The sequence below is a fragment of the Leuciscus leuciscus genome (assembly GCF_965113295.1).
Source record: "Leuciscus leuciscus genome assembly, chromosome: 16".
Classification (NCBI taxonomy): domain Eukaryota; kingdom Metazoa; phylum Chordata; class Actinopteri; order Cypriniformes; family Leuciscidae; genus Leuciscus; species Leuciscus leuciscus.
Window position 1 is genome coordinate 24,309,758 of NC_138740.1, and position 21,699 is coordinate 24,331,456.

General features: G+C 36.8%; 4 protein-coding genes across 6 annotated transcripts; 3 read left to right on the forward strand and 1 right to left on the reverse strand.

Moving 5' to 3' along the window:
• Positions 1 to 3,659: 3,659 nt before the first annotated feature.
• Positions 3,660 to 6,737, forward strand: LOC309477758 (uncharacterized protein). Of its 2 annotated transcripts, none has more exons than XM_082141167.1 (3): positions 3,660 to 3,755; positions 4,094 to 6,280; positions 6,604 to 6,737. In XM_082141167.1, exon 2 carries the CDS (start codon positions 4,250 to 4,252, stop codon positions 4,796 to 4,798), a length of 549 nt encoding a protein of 182 aa, XP_081997293.1. In that variant the 5' UTR covers positions 3,660 to 3,755; positions 4,094 to 4,249; the 3' UTR covers positions 4,799 to 6,280; positions 6,604 to 6,737. The 2 variants fall into 2 exon arrangements, with proteins under 2 accessions (XP_081997293.1, XP_081997292.1); XM_082141166.1 differs by having other exon boundaries at positions 3,665 to 3,755; positions 4,100 to 6,280.
• Positions 6,738 to 9,387: 2,650 nt separating this feature from the next.
• Positions 9,388 to 11,568, reverse strand: htr1ab (5-hydroxytryptamine (serotonin) receptor 1A b). Its single transcript, XM_082141163.1, has one exon. It carries the CDS (start codon positions 10,873 to 10,875, stop codon positions 9,634 to 9,636), a length of 1,242 nt encoding a protein of 413 aa, XP_081997289.1. The 5' UTR covers positions 10,876 to 11,568; the 3' UTR covers positions 9,388 to 9,633.
• Positions 11,569 to 13,216: 1,648 nt separating this feature from the next.
• On the forward strand, positions 13,217 to 17,442 carry rnf180b (ring finger protein 180b). 2 transcript variants are annotated; one of them, XM_082141187.1, is made up of 7 exons: positions 13,217 to 13,354; positions 13,803 to 13,901; positions 14,059 to 14,151; positions 14,256 to 14,894; positions 16,294 to 16,507; positions 16,595 to 16,720; positions 16,815 to 17,442. In XM_082141187.1, the coding sequence occupies exons 1-7, from the start codon at positions 13,337 to 13,339 to the stop codon at positions 17,006 to 17,008; spliced, it is 1,383 nt and encodes a 460-aa protein (XP_081997313.1). In that variant the 5' UTR covers positions 13,217 to 13,336; the 3' UTR covers positions 17,009 to 17,442. The 2 variants fall into 2 exon arrangements, with proteins under 2 accessions (XP_081997313.1, XP_081997312.1); XM_082141186.1 differs by having other exon boundaries at positions 13,228 to 13,369.
• A 140-nt stretch (positions 17,443 to 17,582) lies between these two features.
• Positions 17,583 to 21,620, forward strand: rgs7bpb (regulator of G protein signaling 7 binding protein b). Its single transcript, XM_082141188.1, has 6 exons — positions 17,583 to 18,385; positions 19,033 to 19,199; positions 19,306 to 19,436; positions 19,653 to 19,797; positions 20,634 to 20,704; positions 20,808 to 21,620. Exons 1-6 carry the CDS (start codon positions 18,236 to 18,238, stop codon positions 20,897 to 20,899), a joined length of 756 nt encoding a protein of 251 aa, XP_081997314.1. The 5' UTR covers positions 17,583 to 18,235; the 3' UTR covers positions 20,900 to 21,620.
• Positions 21,621 to 21,699: the final 79 nt, after the last annotated feature.

Consider the following 21,699-nt stretch of genomic DNA (forward strand, 5'->3'; position numbering starts at 1 on the left):
GACTGAAGCCAGCAGAAGCGGAGGAGCAGAGCAGTGAGAGGCGCTTGTCACTGCCGCGGCAAGTTTAAAAGGCTGCACTGCACGGTTATTTATACACCGTTCATTCATACATACATATGAGTCACAGGATAAGGAGTCCTCGTCCGTCGAAAAAGTCCAAAATAGATCGTAAAAGGAAACGTGACCGGAGATTACAAAAACAAGGGTTACTGTCAGTGTCAGGATAGCTAATGCAGGAGAAAGCTTTCAAAAGAGATGCTGAAGTTGCCTGCTTTCTTCTCGACAGGTAAGTCAATGTTACGGTCTTAATTACAAGCTTTTTTTTCATTGCTTGGTTGTGTACTTTATTATATAGACAGTAGAACATTTATAGTTAAAAGTTAAACAGGCTCTTTGATGAATTGCAGCTATTGAGTAAAGTAACGTTAGAGAAGGCTTTGATGATGATGATATCTAACAATGCACGTACTTCAAAAAATATAACGAGTAAAGAAGGCATTACTACTAATTACCATAGTTAATGTTTTTCACAGTCAGTAGTTCATACTGTAACATTCTTTTTTTCGTTGTTTCAAGTTTCAGTTTGTTTTAAATAACAAACATGTTCACCCGAAGAAAAACTCGAAGTGCAAGACATCCTGTCATAGCTTTTTGGTACATAACGGCTACCGTAGATGCAACGCGCATTTGAAAAAGTGAGGCGCTGGAGAGCATTATTCGTTTGAATGCAAAATACAATTTCACCACTAGATGGGAGAAATTCCTACACAATGTCCCTTTAAAAAAAAAGTTCACTTGTAAACCTACACTACCATAATGATGATACACACATTGTAATGTTCCTCATAGGGTTTGTGATAAACTGATCACAACTTTCTGAAGAAGGACGGAGAGCTTGAAAACAGCGTCAGTCTGAGTCATGATGTGCGTCAATCAGAGCAGAGAGCCTATAGCAGCCATCAGCTCAAGCACCAATCCCGACATTCACAACATCCCTAAATCTTCAATGTTCAGGCATCACATGCTTCACTATAAGATACACTGGGGTCCAAAGGTCTGATACCACAAGTGAAAACGCTTCTATTTAAGCATTACATAAGTCCAATTAAATTTCCGGTATAACATTTTACACTTTTAAAAATAAAGGTTCCAAAATGGGGGTTTCACAGCGATGCCATAGATGAACCATTTTTGGTTCTTAAAGAACCTTTCAGTGAATGTTTTTTTTTTTAAAGAGCTATGTTTTTCTTAGTGTGAAGAACTTTTTAATAATCTGAAGAATAGTTGTCCACTATAAAGAAGCTTTTGTGCAATTGACCTGTTCCATGGATGTTAAAGCTTCTTCATTGAACCATCAAATGCCAATAAAGAACCTTTATTATTTCATGTATGTCTATTTTATTGTCTTAGTATTTGGTATGTTCCACTTTTCAAGGACTAATCCACTAATCAAACAATTAAATGTGCGATAATTTAAAATCCAGTTGAAAAGTTAGACCATGTACCAGTGTTATCTACAGGCAACAATAAACGATGTCCAATTCGCACAAAATGACTCTTGTGAACAGGTTCCTTTTTATGTCAGTCGAAAATATTCACGAATTAGCAATGTTCATTCAACCTCACAATGAGTGAAACAACGCACAACTGAATTCCCTCACTGTTCTTCCTGTTATGTCCGTTTCAAAATGTATATTAGAATTACATCAATCTATTAACCAATTGATTGTTTATATGACAAACACTGATTTGATGTATAAAGTAATAAAAGTATTTATAATATAGGATCACTTGAAAGTATGAAATGTTCACATGGTCATTGTGACCAATTTGCTTATTACTGACCTAGAAATAGTTCTAAATCATCAATATTTTTTATTTATTTTATATCATAATGTTTCTTTGTTTTAACTGTTTTCAAATTCTAAAACTTTTTTTATTTACAGGTTTATTTATTCTCAACTTACAAGCTGTGAAACACAAGTGACCATTAAATGTTCCTCTTTTTTGTTTATCTATTACAAGCTTTATTTATTTGAAAGATTGGATTCTGTGTCAAGAGCTACCAGGCATCTTCTCCACAGCCATTTAGACAAACAACTCAATCTTGTTTCACTTTCATAGCAGGAAAAAACAATTATCTTCTGGGCAACATCTAAATGGTTTCACACAAGGACCTGTTTTTGTCCCCTAAATACCTCTTGTGGCTAAATGAAAATGTTCAGGTTATATAATGTGAAGAGACAAGATTAGATTGAGCACACTGTCATAGATGTATTGAAATAAAACAGATGTATCTGTGGAAGGAAGCCAGTTCTGCTTAAGGATAAAAAATATTCTCAGCTTTTTTCTTCATTTCTTTATATGTCCAAATGGACTTTATTTCTCCCAATTGTAAGTTTTTAGACTCTGCTGAGACATCTCAGTGTGAGACTGACATGCACTTACTGAGTCCTGCCCTAACTCTGGTAACCCGCAGTGGCCTCTGAGAGCTTTTTTTTATTTTATTGTTGGGTTCATGCTAACCCACCTGTCCATTGGGGAACACACATGAGTGATTGTAAACTGGCTTTAATCTGTCTCGCAGTGCTGTGCCTGAGGAGGGCTGCAGGTGGCTGAGACCACAGCGGAGCCAATGCCATCAGCACAGTGCTTCCTAATACACAAAGCCTTTAGAGCTGCACCACATCCTCAGTCGAACTGTGCATTTTTCAATAGCTGAATTGCATAAGAGTCCTTTGATTAACTTTGATTTTCTGTATGGTCTGTGCCTTCAAATTTCTGTACACAAACAAATATTGATTTTCATCAGAGATGTCTCTCACAAGACTTTTCATCCGCACATGAAAAGAAAAGCGGGCGAGGGATAATTAAAATATTATTGATTAATACATTTTTTTATAGGATTTTTTCATTTATGATTTCTTGAATTATAAATTTGCCTGTGAGCTGAAAGGAAATGCTTTGAGAAAAAAGTATCTTATGCTCACCTTCATTTTATTCAATCAAAAATACAGTAAAAACTCTCAGCATCATTACTCCAGTCTTCAGTGTCACATGATCCTTCAGAAATCATTCTAATATGCTGATTTGTTGCATGAGAAGAAACATTTCTCATCATTATCAAAGCTGTAACTGTGAGGGTTAGTTCACACAAAAATGAAAAACTTGTCATCAATACTCACCCTCATGTCGTCCCAAACCCGCAAGACTAACTAACCTTTTAATAGTCTTTGATGAATAGAAAGTTCAAAACTACATTTATTTGAAATATATTTTTATTTATATGTTATATGTCAAAAGATTTTTAATCTCTCAATTCATGACCCCTTTAACTTTTAGATCTGAGACATTTGAACCTCATTGTTTTTATTCAACTTTAAAATTATACTTGAGTTGAAGTCACAAAAAGTAAACAGCACTGTAAAGCTGTCAACAACCTTTAATGTGTTTTATATGTGACTCAATTTTACAATGGCTCGGGCAAGAGCAAGGTTTTATTTATTTGTACATTTTTTTTGTAAGTCTGTTCTTTCCTCTCACATGAGAATTCCTCTGCTATACAGACCAACATCCTTTGCCTGTTTCCTGTAACCATAGAGATAATGAATCCAGCCAATCCCCAGTCAGGCCTACGTGGAATGTTTTCCTGAACTCTCTTTGAATTTCCTTCCATGACACATGCTCTCTCTAGCATTTTCAGAGCGCAACTCTCAGTACTTGTCAGGAATACTTCTATGGAATGCTGTAAAAAAGTAAGTTTTTAATCCATTTAAACTTTCATTTCTGCACAAATATTTAATTTGTTATAAGTTATGCAAACCTCAGAAGACTGAATGATTACACAAGTCTGTAGATATAACAGTAACAGCTCAACTGCCTCACAAATGGCTTCAATATTGGCTCAGCCTCATCAGCTCTCTAGTGCGCAAGACTCACTGAAGCCTTTGATTAAATTCTATATTAGACCTAAGATCTCCACAGGATGGCCAGCTCTCTAGACTGATCTCAGCAGGTTAACCACGTATATATTTCAGTCAGTCACACAAAGTCACACAAAGGTTCATTCTGTTCCATTGCTGTTTTAATTGAGCACCAGGAGTCGCCGCCAGGCCCTGATCCAATTCCTGGGATTGCAAACGACGTTCTCCAGAACAGATGTTCAGCGGTGGTCGACTGCATTCGCCACTGCCCAGACACTTCTCACAGGTGTGGTTGAGAAACGTATGTGTCTGGAGTTACGGGAGCTATGCCCACTGAAAGTACCGACAGAAACACGACTGTTTTGGCTGATGTCCCCCTCAGGAAGCCATCTTCTGTGAATCAATCCGCCGTGGTCTGTGGGATCTCGACTCTGCCCCGTGTTTGCTGGGACTTTGAGCTCGGTTTGGCTGTGCTGTGGGTGGTCTTGGCTGGGCTTTTGATCTTGGCATTATTGTATTGGGTGCTCCTGCTGCGCCACAGGCTCCGCGTCGCTCAGGCCGGGAACGCTCTGGAATACTTCGGTTTCTACCACATGGCTCAGTATGATCTAAAAGAGCCCAGCCTGCCTGCAGTGACCCCCTCTCTTCCTCCCCCACCTCCACCTGTTCTCCACCTCACTCCTCCACCTCCACCTCCACCGCCAGTGTTGTACGTGCCTCCCCCCATCATCCACACCACCCCACCCAGCCCTCACCCATCATGGGGAGCCGGCTCGGATGCAGAGGTGTACTCGCGGATCGGAGTCCTGCGACCCTCCAGACTCTCCAGCGTGAGTCAGACGCAGGTGATCCTGTTTGAACACTCTGCTCTTTGACAATGCTTTCAAGTACAAGCACAGCTGTTTTCACTTTGTGTGCTTATTTTTGGGCTGTTCAGACAATCAGCCACTTTCTAAGTACATTTTTGTTTGAATTTACATTGGGCCATTTTTTTTTATGCGTTTATATATTTTTTTGTATCATTATTTAAATGTTTTAATGCATTTAAATGCTTTCAAATGTGTTTCCTACGTTAGGAAATGTAACAGGAAAATAGGTTTGTTTTGAAACAAACAAAGCCTGTTTGTCTTTTTCCTGAATCTGCCTTTGTAATTTCCTTTAAAGGGTGGGATTTCCTGTGGAGACTTTCCATTGCTTTGTTCCTCTCTGTCCTCTTCTGATTTCAGTGTTCCATCTCTCTCACTGTCTAAGTAAATGTCAAATAAATAAGTATGAAAATAATGATGTATTATAAAAACAAATTATAAAGTAAATATAAATAAATATATACTACTATTCAAAAGTTAGGGGTGGGTAACATGTCTCTGCTGCTCACCAATTGCCTCACAAATGCTGCATTTATTTGATCATAAATACTGTAAACTGTGATATTATTATAATTTAAAATAGATGTTTTATTTATTATATATATATAAGCAGATGTTTCAGCATCATTACTCCAGTCTTCAGTGTAACATGATACGAAATCATTCAAATTTGCTGATTTGCTCAAGATTTTTTGTATTATTATTATTATTAATTTTAAAAACAGCTTCTTAATATTTATATGAACCATGATTAATATGGAAACCATGATATTCCTTTTCATATTTCTATTCATCAAATGTTTTGTTTTTTTGGCAAAATATCAAAAGAACAGCTTTTTTAAAATAGAAATGTCTTTACTGTCACTTTTGATCAATTTAATGCATCCTTCATTACTGAATAAAAGTATTAATTTCTATTAAAAAAAAAGACTTACCCCATACTTTTGATGGTAGTGTATACATTTTGAAAATAAATATATGTATATAAATTGCATTTTATTTTTTACATTTTATATTAGGCCTATACATAATTATTTGTATATAGTGTGAAACTGTGGACTGAGTGAATACTTGCCTCTGAGTGGCAGTTGTGTGAATTACAGAACCTTTGTTTCTATCTAAAATGCATAGCTCGTTCATGTACATACAATCTAAGGCCACAGAGTGTATCTGAATAATTGATAACTCTATACCACTTCCCATTCTGATAATGTATAATTTAGCATTTTCAAATAGCTGCATGAGGAATATGATAATTGTGGAGCAAAAGTTCACAACCTTTTTATGAACTGAAAACTTGCCATGGATTTTATATTTTACTCAGAACTTTAATATAACTTGTCTAAATCACATTTTCCATAACATTTGATGTATTCAAATCAATGATTTTAACAAAAACATTGTATTCAGCTACTAAAATGTGACTGAATTATTCACTCATAGTCAATATATTGATTCTCAAAGCACTTTCTGGTCAGATATTGGCTTTACGTTCTCATACCCAAGGCGTCACTTTTTGTCACTTTCAACCATGCTTCAATATCTGACGCTCAAAGCACCCTTTAGCGTCCATATGAGACGCAGAACCCTACCACAGACCTAAACCTACCCAACCGAAGCGTCTCATATTGACGCTAGGGGGTGCTTTGTGCGTCGAATATTGACGCTTCCGAAAGCGTCAGTTACATGACGCCTAAACCTACCCATAACCGAAGCGTCACATATGGACGCTAAAGGGTGCTTTGAGCGTCAGATATTGAAGCATGGTTGAAAGTGACAAAAAGTGACGCCTTGGGTGTGAGAATGTGTTGCAGCTTCTCCCAGTTGAATCACTGTAGGTCTGCCTATATGATGAAAGAAAGCTGTCTTTTTGATTTTATATATACCTTGATATATATAATATATCCATTGTTTGGATGTTTGCTGAAATAAAGCTAATATTTTTCAACACTGAGAATTTTTTTTATGGATGATGTCACATTAAGGAGTCTGTCAAATTAATGTTGTTCTGAATTGTGACTTTGAATCGTGAAGTAATTCTTCTATTTAGGAAACAAGCAAGAACCAGTACCATCCTTGCAAATATTTGATGTGCCTGACTGCATGTGTGTATGTGTGTGTCTTTGATGTGAGTGTCTTTTACACCAGGCTGCATGTTTGTCCTGTAGAACATGCCACATTGATAACAGGAGACAAGAGAATGAAATGAACAATATATTTTGTAGTAGTGAAAATATAGTGTATTATCAGAGCCGTAGCCATGTAGTTAATGCTCCATCTGCAAAAACGTGACTTTGATTCTAGTGTCGTCCCACTTTCCCTCACCTTCATTTCCTGTCTTCTCTCAACCGTCTCTTTCATTAAAAATGGCAAAAAGCCCAAAACTAAAATGACAAAGAACAATGAATTACAATTTTTTTGGAATACTGCCTGTCAAAAAAGGTTTTCTTTTCCATATAGTATGTGGGCACTTCTTCTGTGCTGATTTTGAATGAAGTGGTTTGGAGATATTAGCTTTCATATGTCCTTTAACTGAAGTTGAATACTAGCACCTGCCACCTTTGGGAAAGCTTTCATTGACACACACTCAAGCTACTTGTGAACCACAGAAATATTGTATTTTTTTTTATTGTTTTATTTTTGTTTGTTTTTTACAAGTGCTGTTGTGCAAACCACCCAAAAAGGAAGTTTGTTTGTATCTTGCCCACTGTGAAGAACGGCCACTTGAGGATCAGTGTTCAGCCGGCGGGATTACATTGGACTTTCCAGAATCTCTTCTTTTGACGTTGCATCTGCCTCTGATTATTCTTGGTTGAAAGATAGAGAAATATTACGAATTTACGGATCTCATTGAAAGCCTTATGAATTGTCTTGTCACATTTTTTTTTCCTCCATTTAATTAACACCTAGTTCCTGACATTTAATTTGACTGCATGCTGTCAATATACCAAATTATTAAGATACAAGCATGTGCTTAATCTTGAGCCCACCATATTCATTATATTTTCATATACCTCGGCTCAACAGTATTCACTGACTACCATCCAACATTCATTGGATACGGACTTCAATTTTGGCCTTTTCCTCACACAAAACTAATGGGTTTACATGATTTGGAATATAGCATTGTGGACAAATTGATTTCCTAAAGACTTTTTTATCACTTTCAGAGCTCGACAGACCCAGTAATGGCTTAAAAAGTGTATTTGTAATCCAATTTCAAACCGTTTTTACTATATATTTGCTAGTAAGCTCTCAAGCTGTAACTCAAAATAGACAATCATGGACCTCACCAGTGTTTGTGGAGTGATCAGCAATGTTTCTCTGCAGGGTTCTGGAGGTTTCTCAATGGTAATAAATAGCTGTGGATCCTCAGGTCGCTAAATCATGCCAGCTGTGGGTGTGCACGTGGGCTCTGTCTATTGTCCTAGGCCTTTGATCAGATAATTGCACCTCAGAACCGGAGTTTGAGACATCTGAGTGTCGCTATGGTGACCAGCACCCCTGTGTCTGCTCTGTTGAGTGGCTTTTAGTGATTCAAACTGGATGGCAGGGTTGTTGTAGCAACTTTTGAGACTACGATTCTACTGCAATCCTCCAAAAAAAATAAATTAAATAAATGATCCGGTAGATTGGCTGCTTTAATGAGAAACAAATGATTTTAAGTATAAGTTTAAAAAAAGTTGCACCTTTTTTCATATTTACAGCACTTATGGAACAAACTGACAATTTTGTTTCCACAAGAATTAATTAGTTGACATAAAAAGCGCCTGCTGGAGACCTGTTAATATAATTCATTGGCACAATTTTCATTGGCACATTCCTGATCACATAAAAGCCTTGAGATTTCTGTCATCAAGTAAAAAGAGATATGTGCACCGCATCTTGTTGTGAAAACATTCTTTTATGAAGGGAATTGTTAAGAGGATCTGTTGGCCTCTCTATCGCTCCTTTGTATCCATTGTTCCACTCAAGGTTTACACTCTGTTCCACAGGTGATGAAGGCGCAAGTCAAGATTAATGGGTTTTAAAGTGCCTGGCAAAGAGGAAAAGTAAAAAGACGCATTTAAATGATGGACTGAGAGTGACACATCAATAAATACATACCTGTCTCTAGAGAGAGAAAAAAACAGTCATGTTTATACATAGCAAATACAGATAATGCACTTTGAGTAAGTGTCAGCATGAGACAGTTGTCTCCTGCAGTTAGCTTGTTGAAATCCTTGATCTGTGAAATATTAAATGCTGTCATGTGGCAGACCGACACAATGGGAAAAAAACAGGTTTATTCTTTTATATATAGATGTGCACTTCTCTCCATCGAAGAAATGAACACGTTAATATATTCAAGTGAAATGTTAAAAGCAAGGTTTTTTTTTTTTTCTAAAGTTTTTTTGTTTTGTTCTATTCCTGATTTAATTTGTCAGGCATTGTTAGAATATAATATTCCTTTTTTTATTTTTTTTTATTTTTTATTTTGAGCATTGCACAATGTCATGTATTTTCATGTGATCTCATTCACAAACACATTAGAAGCCTATATTTATGATTTTTGTAGATGCATGCTATTATTTACATTCAAAAAACAAGGACAAAACCACGTAGGACTTTTTTATTTTCACATCATGGACATGAAATAAACATTTTCAGTACACATTATGTAACCTGATATCATAATTATAGCATATGATATATAAAATCAATCAGAGTAAACAATTTATATTTAAACTCGACTCGTACTAAAAAGAAAGTTTTCAGGGCTGTTAAAATACACCATTCTTTTTCTGAGCAATCAATACTGGTTAAGCGTGTTCCTGACAGTTACAACTGAAAATGCAGTATGTTTAAGGTCTGCAAAAATGGCATTTAATGATTTTCTTGAACGCGCTCTGAAAGTCTTTATTAAAGTAAGCGTAAATTATGGGATTCAAAAGGGAGTTGGAATACCCGAGCCAATCAATAACATCGTTGAGCCACAAAGGCATATAACAAGATGGACAAAAAGGCATCACGAGCGCTTTGATGAAGAATGGGAGCCAACACAGAATGAAAGTGCCCATTATAATGCCCAGAGTCTTCACTGTCTTGCGCTCGCGCGCCATGGCGAGCTTCCTCTTCGCCTCGGTGTTCTTCTCGTGTTTGTTCTCAAGCAGAGGGACAGAGTTTGGCGTGTTGGGCAACGGCAAGTTGTTTTTGGAATTGCTGTGAACCTCGATGATCTCCAGAGAATCGCCGTCCTCCGCGTGCTTTACCGCGCCGTTTACGCACGCGGCGGGCTTGGGTTCGACTGCGCTTTTCCAGTTTTTGCCCAACTCTCCGTTCGTTCGCTTAAAAAGCGCAGGCGACACAGTCAAACATTTCACCCTCTTTTTCTCAGGTTTTCGAACGGTTTTCCGAATGCGAAATCTTGCCGCTTTGAATATGCGTCCATACAAGACCAGCATGAGAATCAGAGGGATGTAAAATGCGCAAAAGGTGGAATAAATAGTGTACCACGGGTCGTGGCTGATCATGCAAGCTTCAGGATTGGCCATGTCTTCTGCTTTACTCTTGGGCTGAGATTTCATGATCAGCATGGGTGGAATTGAAATCGAAAAGCCGACAAACCAGGTAACGGTTATTAAAAGAGCTGCACGCTTTAATGTCCTTTTTTTCATGTAGTCTATAGGGTCAGTGATCGCCCAGTATCTATCCAAAGCTATTGCGCACAGGTGCAGAATGGAAGATGTGCAACATAAAATGTCTAAAGAAATAAAAATATCACAAGTTACCTGTCCAAGTGTCCACTTGTCTAAAACTTGATAAAGAGCCGCCATGGGCAACACCAGCACTGACACCATGAGGTCCGTCACGGCAAGTGATCCGATCAGGTAGTTAGCAACATTTTGCAGGGATCTTTCCAAAGCAATAGCCGCCACGACACACGCGTTTCCAAATATGGAACATAGAATGAGCACGCCGATCAGCAAAGACGTGGAGATCTGATAACTCAGAGGAACCTTCACAGGTAAAGTCACATTGTCGATTTGGTGATCGAAACCACTGTCGTTCTGAAATGATAAGGACGTGGCGTTGTATTCTTCCATGTCGTGTAGAGCATAAAACTCGCAAAAGCTTCAGAAGACAGCGCTACTCCATTCAGAGGAGCTCGTACACTTGAAGGAGATGCCAACCATCAACATTATTACTGACGACTTATGACGACGCGGCTCCATTTATATCAGCAGCAGTGGTCCACAGACGCGTCAGTTACCTACGCAGACCGTGTCGGGTGGGCTCTCATCTACAACATGCACCTTTCCAGAATTTCTTCCAGTGAGATCAAACCATTCTCCTCATCATAGGCCTACCTGATTTGTAAAAACAAACTACTGAAGCGAGTAATATCCCAACAGGTGATGACTTGACAAAACTTGGCAGAACGCTGTTCATTTCCCTAACATTTTAAAGGATTAAAGTAGAACTTTTTTCTTCTGTAGCTTGTGTTTTCGACACCCGCAGAGCTGAAAATTGTATTACTGCTGCTGCCACCTGCTGTAGCTCGTCTGCTGCTGAGAAAACGGAACATTTTGGCCCAAACATCTCTCATTCCTCCATCCCTCATGTATAGAGTAATCCCCACGCGCTAATGGTTCCAGGAACAGGTTGCTCTGCATTATTTGTGCATATAGCATAGTAGCCTACCGGTCAAAAGTTTGGAAACAACCTACTATTATTAATGTTTTTGAAAGAAGTTTTGACTCTTATGCTCATCAAGCCTGCATTTATTTGATTTAAAAAAAAAAAAACATAAAAAAACCCAGTAATATTGTGAAAAATTATCACAACTTAAAACTGTTTTCTTTGAATATAGGCTACTTTAAAATATGTTTTATTTCTGTGATGGCAAATGCTGAATTTTCAGAGTCAAAGGATTCTTTGATGAATAAAAAGTAAAAAATTAAATAAAATAAAAAACAGCATTTATTTAAAATAGAAATCTTTTGCAACAATATACATATCGTTAAAAAGTTTGGGGTCAGTAAATGTATACTTTTATTTAGCAAGGATGTGTTAAATTGATAAAAAGTGATAGTAGCCTAAAGATTTATATTGTTAGAAAAGATTTCAATTTTGAATAAATGCTGTTCTTTTTAACTTTTCATTCATCAATGAATCCTTAAAAAAAGTATCACAGTTTCCAAAAAATATTAAGCAGCACAACTGTTATTATATAATAACTGTATCAAGGTTTATGTGACACTGAAAACTGCAGTAATGATGATTCAGCTTTGTATCACAGAAATAAATTATATTTAAGGCGAGACATACAGGCAAAAACAGTGTTTTTTCATGCATCTGTCAATTTTGAGATTTTGGGCTTTTGGGCTTTTCTTAAAGTGTTTTTTCAGACTAGTGGACAGAAAACATCCAAAATACACTTTAAACTGTGTCTTTTGGAGCACTTTATCTATTTGCGTCTTCAATTACAGTCTTTAAGTCTTTAAAGGCCGTTTTCTCAAATGAGTTTTTCCTCCTACACTGAGCCAGAAATCTCCACTTCAATAACACTTACACCAAACTTTACAGTTTTATTCTTATCTATAATCTGAACGTTTTTTCAGAGGGGTTTGTTCATATATCATTTTCCTGATTTTATACATTTTATTATAAAAAAAGTGGTGAAAATGTATTTATTTTTGGCTGTTGACAGTATTTTCTGATTTGCGGAGTGATAAATAGAGATATCCAAAAATAAAAAAAAATTAACCTGACTAAATGAAATGTTCAGATTTTTTTGTTCTATACATTTATGCAAATTAGTGCATATTTAATTAGATATTTGCATTTCTAAACAACATTTCAGAAAACTTGTAATACAATTTTTTTTTTGTGCAATTATTAATCAATCAACTGGTAAAGGATGGTGATGATATATCAGTTATTTTCTTTACCATATTCAGGGTGTCTCGCCTTAGTATTTTAAAATAGAAAATCATTATTTTAAGCACTACTTTTAAGTAGTGTGATTAGAGACTACTTGAATGATTAGTAGAATGATTAGAGACAAATTAGTAGAATGATTAGTAGAATGATTAGAGACAAAGTATGGTGATATTTATCAGTTATTTTCTTTACCATATTCACCTGGGGTGTCTCGCCTTAGTAATATGAACCTGTAATAACCTCACAATATTACTGGTTTTTTTTCCTCCTATATTTTTGATCAAATAAATGCAGGTTTGATGAGCATAAGAGACTTTTTTCAAAAACATTAAAAATACTAATGTTTCCAAACTTGAATTTCATACTGTAAATTTGGTGTCGGTTGGGAGATCTTAAATGATTAAATAAATAAGCTAATGACTTTATGAATGAGAAATCATTTAATTATATCGTGTATGAACGTACAGTAACAAGCCCATGTCTTTAACCGAGACGGTTTTTGTCCCTCTGCGGCTTCCGTAGTGAAGGCAGCTGTACTCAGAGCAGTACAGAGCCAGTCAGTTGTTTTTAGCCTTTTAGCCAAACATCTTGAGGAACTCTTCAGAAATTCCGTCGAAGAAAATGGCTACCTCTTTCGTGGTACGACATGTTTTTGTACGTACGTTGCCAAATGTTTAAATTAGTCAAACAGAAAGTATTTGCACAATAATGACTACAAAACACCGGCCAGGACAGGAACTATCGCTGTTGATTCTTTATTGAGAAAACTACACTGTTTACGTCTGTACAAACTGGACGTAAAATGAAGTGGGAGGTTAATTACTAAATGCAGCACATATTTTTTAAGTTGTACGAATTTTGGTGTTGTTTCTGGCAACGAGATTGTATTGGCCTGTTTTATGGTCAAGCAAAAGTTTTCTAATATGTAGAAAAAGGCATATTATAAAGCCATACAGTGATGACAACCAAGGATATTACATTACAACAATCAACTCTTTATGCATGCATTGTGTTGCATGCGGCCCTCATCTACCTAAGGATTTGTAGAGGTATAAAATTTTTTTTTTCTACTGCACATTTCAAACAGAATGAAGAACAGGATAAATCAAGTTCACTAGAAGATCCAACAAACCTTCGCTGCAGAAAGTGCCGTAGATGTCTAATAGACTCAACCAGTCTCCTCAAGGTGGGTGAATTATGATCTAAAACTATCTATTTTTTTTAAAGGAGTTAAATGTAAAAATATCTCAATTTTGGAATGGTTAAAGATCTTCATTTATGTACGTTTTTTTAAGTGACATTTATATATTGTTAAATATAAGTGATATATATTGTTGTTACAGGTGGTAACATCAAGAGAGGCTGCAGCCACATGCAATGTGTGGCATTTAAATGTTGAATCTTTACCAGATTGGATTTTGTCAAGTGTTGGTCAGGTACAGAGTTTGCATGTAGTTGTTTTTTATTTATGCAATTTGGGCTATTGACAATCACCTGGAAAAGGAATGATCTATTCTGATAAAATGTACCCTTCTCACAGGTCAATTGGACTGTCGGGAAATTAAACTGCCAGTACTGTGGAGCTCGCTTAGGAGGCTTTAATTTTGTAAATTGTTCCAAATGCACCTGTGGACATGAAACAACTGTGCATCTCAGTAAAAGTCGCGTTGATCAGGATCTAAAACCTCTAGTTCTTTTAACAAGACCAGGAAGGACTAGAGAACATACTAGAAGGAGGAACACTGAGGTGGAGTCTCTCCCTCAGACAATGAGCTTAGCTCCCTCTCCTTCCTCAACCCTCAGCTTCTCCTGTCCTGTATCTCATGTAGTCTCTGCTGAAACTCAACTTGAGGTTGGGTCAAGTGAAGAGCCACAAATTCTTGAGAATGTTGAGAGAGGCACAGATGCTCCTTTACTTCCTGAATTGTCACTACAGCTGTATGATTATCGGGAGAGTTTAGAGGAACAGCATATGAGTTCTGCTTCCCAGAGTAGAACTTCTCTGGACAGAGCAGTTGATGCAGAGGGCGTCAGACTGATGGAAGAGCCAATCAGAAACATCTTACCCAATGTAGAGACAAAGCTTAACAAGAGAGAAAAAAACCGCCTGAAAAGCCTAAGAAGGAAGCAGAGGAAGAAGGAACGCTGGATTCAGAGACAGCAGGAGGCAAAAGATCTGGTGAGATGTTTTAAAGTCATGGCGAGTGCCAAAGTCTGACTTGCTTTGTTCCTATTTGTGAATTTAATAACTATCTAGCAAGGCTGGGCAATATTCAGAGTTTAAGAATTGGCTTTGTTAAATTCATTTAAATCAATATGCCTCCCCCGACAGGTGTTGTATTGAAATTATTTAATTGCATTCAAAGAAATTCAGTATATAGTCATACAAATATTTCATTGTCCAAAACAAGTTTTGTGACAAAACATAAATAATTCATTTTGAATAATTATGCATATTTGTTCCCTGATATACATTTCTTCTCAAATGATTAGGCATGTTTCTCTGAAAACAGACATAACTATTATTCTTTTTTGAAAGAAGACATTTTTAGCATACAGAACTAGACATAGCATAATATAAACCACAATTTTATGGGTAATTAACTGAAAATGTATTATTAAAAATGACACAGATGGCATACGTTTTGTTCCATTTTAAAGGCCCATTTACACCAAGAACGATAAATGTAAAATAACTTTAATTATAACTACATTAGCATCCACACCAATGCCCAATAATGTTCAGTTTATTATAAGCTAATGCTGCAGTTATGTTGTCTGCTTTTTTAAACTCTCGAGATCTTTAAAGTCAGGTGGATTCCAATTGGAAAAACGTCCTGAAAGTGATTCCAATTATAGTTAACTGTGGCGTTATCATTATAATTGTGATGTGAACTTCCCTATTCTCATTCTCATTAAAACTTTATAGTTATATTTGCATTTATGCATTTGTCAGATGTGTTTATCCAAAGTGCAAACATTGCATTTAATGTATACATTTCATCAGTTCATGCATTCCTTGGAAATCAAACCCATGACCTTGGCATTGCTAGAACCATGCTCTACTGTATGAGCTACAGTAACATCTCATAGTTATGGTCCTTGGTGTGAGCAGTCCTTTAATCTACTTAATTTGTTTCGTTCTTGTAACATTTAAATCATAAGTATGCATACTGTTTGCTTCCTTTATTCTGAATGGTACACAGCTCTAGTTTGTTTAATGTATGATAAGTGTCAGATAAGCAAGAAATGAATGTGGGCTATTGAACGAGGAGCTGTGTTGTACTGACGAGTTCTGGCAAAATGTCAATAATACATCCGTGGATCAAGACAGGCATAAATCCACATAATAGGCTGCTGCAAGAATCCTGAGGATCTTAATAAGCCATTCACAGCTGCACATGGCTCTTGCAGCTGGTGTCATTTTATTGGAGAATTTTTCTTCTTTTGATAACCGGTGGGTCACATCTTTTACACAGAGAATGAATTGAATGTCTGTTTTTTTTATTATAAACATAATTCATTTGTTCTTCAGTGATGTTTTATTTGTGTCTTCTTGTGTTACTTCTACCTATCAGGCTATGAAGTGGGACCTAACAGGCAGCGATGATGAAGAGAGAGAGGGATACACATGTGCCGTGTGTTTAGACGTATATTACAGCCCCTACAAGTGCCATCCTTGCAGTCATGTGTTCTGTGAGCCCTGTTTGAGAACTCTGGCCAAGAATCGGCCAAGCAATACCCCGTGTCCCCTCTGTAGGACCCTTATATCCCATGTTCTCTTTCAGGAAGGTTCGTGGAACAGATAAAGTCCATTTTCTCTCTCAGTGCATCTAAACTTTATCTAACCACCTAATACTTTTTGTTTGTTTGTTTCAGAGCTTAATCAAACTACAAAGACATGCTTCCCAAAAATATATCGCTCAAGACATGAGACCTTTCAGAAAATCAACTATTCGAAATGGCCCCTGCCCAACTGTCCAAAGCGTTTTCGCATCTTTTGGGGTTGGTCATATGTCATTTGCATAAGCGTCTCTTCAAGACCCAAGGATTTTAAATTACAGTTGCCCACTTATTTCCTTTGTCTTTGTTATTTCAGGGTTTCCGAGACACGGAGGCCCTGCCAGTCGCTGGCAGTTTCCCCACAGAGCATTTGGCCTGGATGCGTTGGATCTGGGGGACATGTGGGGTTGGCCGTTTGACATTGACTTTGTGATCATCTCTATCTACTCTCTGCACTGGGTGATGGCGTTCATCATCTTATGTGGCCTCTGCTACTTCCTCCTCATCTAATGAATGGAGGATTAGATCTCACTTTGCTGTTGCTGGACAAATGAATGTTGACGGTGGACATCTCATCAAGTGCCTCATACTTTTATTTCAATGTAGCTACAAATATGATGAAAAATTATTATGGTGTTTTTCTTACTGTGTGCTTATTTATAGTCTAGGTCTTTCAGGGTTTGTGCAATTCATAGATATCATGTTTAGCTGTTGCCTAATATCATCTGTCTACTTGACCTGTAAACAGTATTATAATGCATTAGAAAACAAAAAAAGCAATAATTCAGGGAGGGCAAATTGCTTAGTCTCTTTGTACAGTTTTATAAATTACCTTTATTTATGTTGCTATTAGTTAGAGCCATTTAGTTGCTTGTCTTCCACTAAAAAAAAATGTTGTACAATATATTTAATGGCTTCTTACAGTAAAAGGTTTGAGAACATTAGTTGTTGTCAATTCAATCTATGGGAATGAGATTATACTTTAATTTGGCAATGGCCTAGAATGACAGCCCATTCCTGTATCTCAAAGCAAAGTTTGGGAATGTATTTTTTTGTTTCTCTTCATTCCTAAGGGAGAACAACATGCTTTTTCCCATTTTGGAGGGAACCTCATAACATTGTAGAAACATTCATTCTTTTTTTTTTCTTTACCATAAACTCGTTTCCAGAATGTTACAGGGATGTTTTTGTGTTACAACAGGTAAAGTGTTTTCTATCCATTAATTAATAATTCCATTAGTTGAATTATTAATTATTATTATTATTAACATTTCAAGATGTTTTTTTTGCAACGACATAAGAATTTACCTACATATTGTTTTCTAATAGCTGTCTAGTTTTTTAACCAAATACTAACGTCCCCAGAACGTTTCAGATAGTTTTTTGATGGACAGTCGTTATTTTAATAACAATGAATATAAATAAGCAAAGATTCCGTATGTTTGAGACGGCGCTTACAAATAAAATCGTGAATATCTCCTTTCCCTCATCGAAGCCCGCAGCTGTGTGAAGTTAAGCCGCTCTCGGCCCTCCACAGAGGTGAAGGTGACTCGCCTGTTGGTGCGGAGATGCAGAGGAAGCGTCGCGGACGCTCGCTCGGCTTTGTCACATCACTCTAATCATCGACGGCAGAGAAACAACAACCCTCATTCAAGGATCGACCTCACCCTTGAATCGAGGACAGACTGATTAAAGACATTTTCTCAGTGAGGTGCTTTTATTCGTGGATGCGTATGCATGTGTTCTGCACCGAACGGGCGAAAGAACCGCCCCAGATCCGCAACCAACATTTTTCAAATCGGCAAGTCTTCGATGAGGGATCCGGAGCGCCGGGAGAGCACCGAGAGCTCGCGGAGAGCTCAGCGGGCGATGGATGACTGTAGAACGGTGAGCGTACGGTGGAACAACCGCTGTCACTTCTGCGGGTGCTATTTTTGGATAGGCTTTATTTGTGTCTACACATTAATATGATTGTCAATTATATGCAATTTAACAGGCTATTTACCAGTAGGCTACGGATAATTACAGTATGTATAGCCCATACTATATTTACTAAAAGCCTGTACGGATGTAATGTATTGAAACATGAATAATTATTGGGTCTCTGTTTGTGAATTTATTATAAGATAGGCTAAATGATTGGTTTTATAATGTTTATCACTCGCCGTTTGTGTTTTCATATTGCACCATTATTTAGAAATGACAATCCCATGTGTTGCTATGTGGCATATAGATAATGCAGCTAAACTCGTGTTTATACCCTGCTGGTAAATCCAGTTTAAGCTGCTAGCTGTGCTTTGGAACATGGCTGGATTCTCTCTAGTCAAAAATGATCAACCAGCTACCATGTTTCAAATGCCAGGTTGAGCATTTGTCAGGATGGCAAATGCCATCTTAAGATGGTCCAAGATGGTCTAACAACTAAACCAGCTATATGTTCCTAAACACAGCCGGCTGATTAATCAGTTTTCCAGAAGGAATATACATATTCACTTTCTAAAAATAGACTGAGAAGGATTTGTCTCCATTTTCAGACCGTTCAGGAGTTCAACACTCTTGTGGCCCTCCATCGTGAGCAGGTCATCTCCATAGGGGAGAATACAATCGACTGTCCTTCTTTAAGGGCACAGATGCACAAGACTCGAATCAAAGGATGCACCGTAGCCCAGGCTGCCTATCAAAACCTCGTTGCAATCTATGGGTAAGCATTTATGTTAGAATAGCCATGTAGTTTTGAAGATGTGGCTGTAGGGTGTCATGAAGCTCAGCTGATATGGATTCTGTTTTTCTCTCTATGCTTGTCTTAGGCCAGAGGATGGTGAAATCCACCCAGAAATATGCAGGTTGTTCATCCAGCTTCAGTGCTGCCTGGAGATGTACATTACAGAGATGCTCAAGTCTATGTGTCTGTTGGGTGTTCTGCAGCTCCATAGGAAAGGTGTTGTGTCAATGACAGCCAGCAGAGGACAGCAGATTCTTTACATTAGCAGACTTGAGTACATAAAGCTAATATACTGCATGACGAAATACAGTCTGAAGGTGGCGGGGATAGCACAATAAATACATAAAACAGCTTCTTTGACAATTCATCTGGTTTTTCTATTAGCAAAACAAAGTATAACTATCTTGCACTGTTTTGTTTCACTCACTTTAGGAAATGATGTGTGTCCTGAAGCAAATATGGACTGCAGGGTAGACGAAAGCTCTGATGTGCCGATGCTGGAAGATCGTTCATCATCACCTGTAGATTTTCCACAGGAATCTTGGGTCGTGTGCACAGACATTGCGAACATAGAGAGGTATGAAAAACAGAATGAATGGATTATGAATGACAGAATGAAAGAATTTTTCCTATTCATTTTCTCCATTGGGATTTCAAACAATTTTTCAGTAAGGAGTTGTAAGCAATGAAGCAAACCAACCAGATCGGAGATGAATCACATGACAAACTTTGATTTTAAGCAAAAATTATTTGAAAATCTGAGAAAAAGACAAAGGTGCAAGACTGTAAACCTTTGAAGGGAATGAGCTATAATCCCAATATGTACTCAAATAAGAAAAAGAACAATGACCCAATTTTTACTTATTTATAATTATTAATTTAAGGTGTAATAACAATATACATTTTTTTTTACTAAATAATCACTTAAAATGTGTAGCATTTATATATATATATACACTGTTCAAAGGTTTAGGGTCAGTAAGTTTTTTTTATTTACTTTTATTCATTGAGGATGCATTAAATGGAAAAAAATACAGTTTTACAGGCATTAATAATGTTACAAAATATTTCTAATTCAAATAAATGCTGTTCTTTTGAACTTTCTAAAAGAACCCCGAAAAAAAGGAAACACAGGTTTCACCAAAATATTAAGCAGCATATTGATTTCAGTATTGATAATAAGAAGAAATGTTTCTTGTGCAGCACCGAGTCAGCATATTCAGCTTTGCCATCACAAGAATACATTTGTGACCCCAAACTTTTAAATAGTAGTGTATATAAAATGCTTGTCAACCAATTTGGGGTATTAATGGTGTAAAATGGGGTTAAAGCGAAAAAGAGGTCTTTAAATACTGTACTAAATATCCATTTGACTGTGATAGTTAATGTCCTGTGTTGTGAAATTTCTTCCAGTGATATGCGAGAAATGAGAAACCTTCTAAGCAAACTCAGGGAGACAATGCCTTTGCCGCTGAAAAATCAAGGTGAGTCTCAAACAGATTTATTCTAGTACTGTAATGGATTCTTTATACCCTCTAATCTCAAATAGCTAGAAATGTATTTATGTATTTATTTTCCTGCGTGTAGATGACAGCAGTCTGCTAAATCTGACTCCTTATCCACTGGTGAGGCAGAGGAAGAGGCGATTCTCCGGGCTTTGTTGCCTTGTGTCTGGCTAAACCTTCAATACTCTCAAGTCTTCTTTTCTGATCATTGATCAATTAGCGCTTCACTCGTCTCCTTCGTGTCTCTGGAACTGTTTCGCTAATGTAACTTGTCCCTGGACAGTGTAGAAACTACTTAATCACTTGTTGGAGGACAGAATTCCCTTGACTCAAAACCCTGCCTGTTGAGTTCATAAGCAAAATCAATTGTCAATTTTTAGTTACCGAAAGGTTCATTCTTTGTCATGTGTTGTGAAACCATATGATTGTATAAAAAAAGTAAGTGAAAGAAGTATAGGATTGGTGTTTTTCATCTACTTGCTTTTTCTTCTTTTATATAAATTTAGCCACTGTGCTTTTAATTTAGTCTTCCATAAAGGGATAATGTTGTAAAAAATTATATCAGTCATTGTAAGGGCACAAGAATGCTCTGCACTAAAGCCATTGCTATTTCATTCTAAGCTTGAAACAAATATAACAGTAAAAAATCACAATGTACATAATACATATAATTGTAAATAAAACATTGTATTTATTATAAATGATTTTAATGATTTATTTTTCATTTATCAATTAAAGACATCAGGTTTGTGTGAATGCATATCCCAGTTTTATGAGAATTTGCATTATGATTTTTGCTCTTTATGTCAGGTGTCTAAAGTATGCATAGTTACAGCTCTTATAAGCTATTCATCATTTTATAATGACAATAAAGTTGTTGTTTTTTTTACTGTAATTGTTTGTTTTATTGTAGCCTTCAGTAATTCACATCCAGTTTTTTGGCTTTAAAATGAAACCTTTTAAAGTCCCCTTGT

Bases quoted from the DNA above. Each gene is read 5' to 3' on its own strand.
- htr1ab (XM_082141163.1), bottom strand. From the start codon at position 10,875: ATGGAAGAATACAACGCCACGTCCTTATCATTTCAGAACGACAGTGGT.
- rnf180b (XM_082141186.1), top strand. From the start codon at position 13,337: ATGGCTACCTCTTTCGTGGTACGACATGTTTTT. The intron at 13,902-14,058 runs GTGGGTGAATTA...TTGTTGTTACAG, and splicing joins ACTCAACCAGTCTCCTCAAG to GTGGTAACATCAAGAGAGGC. The intron at 16,721-16,814 runs GTTGGTCATATG...TTGTTATTTCAG, and splicing joins GCGTTTTCGCATCTTTTGGG to GGTTTCCGAGACACGGAGGC.
- rgs7bpb (XM_082141188.1), top strand. From the start codon at position 18,236: ATGTGTTCTGCACCGAACGGGCGAAAGAACCGCCCCAGATCCGCAACC. The intron at 19,798-20,633 runs GTATGAAAAACA...AATTTCTTCCAG, and splicing joins GACATTGCGAACATAGAGAG to TGATATGCGAGAAATGAGAA. The intron at 20,705-20,807 runs GTGAGTCTCAAA...TCCTGCGTGTAG, and splicing joins TTTGCCGCTGAAAAATCAAG to ATGACAGCAGTCTGCTAAAT.
- LOC309477758 (XM_082141167.1), top strand. From the start codon at position 4,250: ATGCCCACTGAAAGTACCGACAGAAACACGACTGTTTTGGCTGATGTC.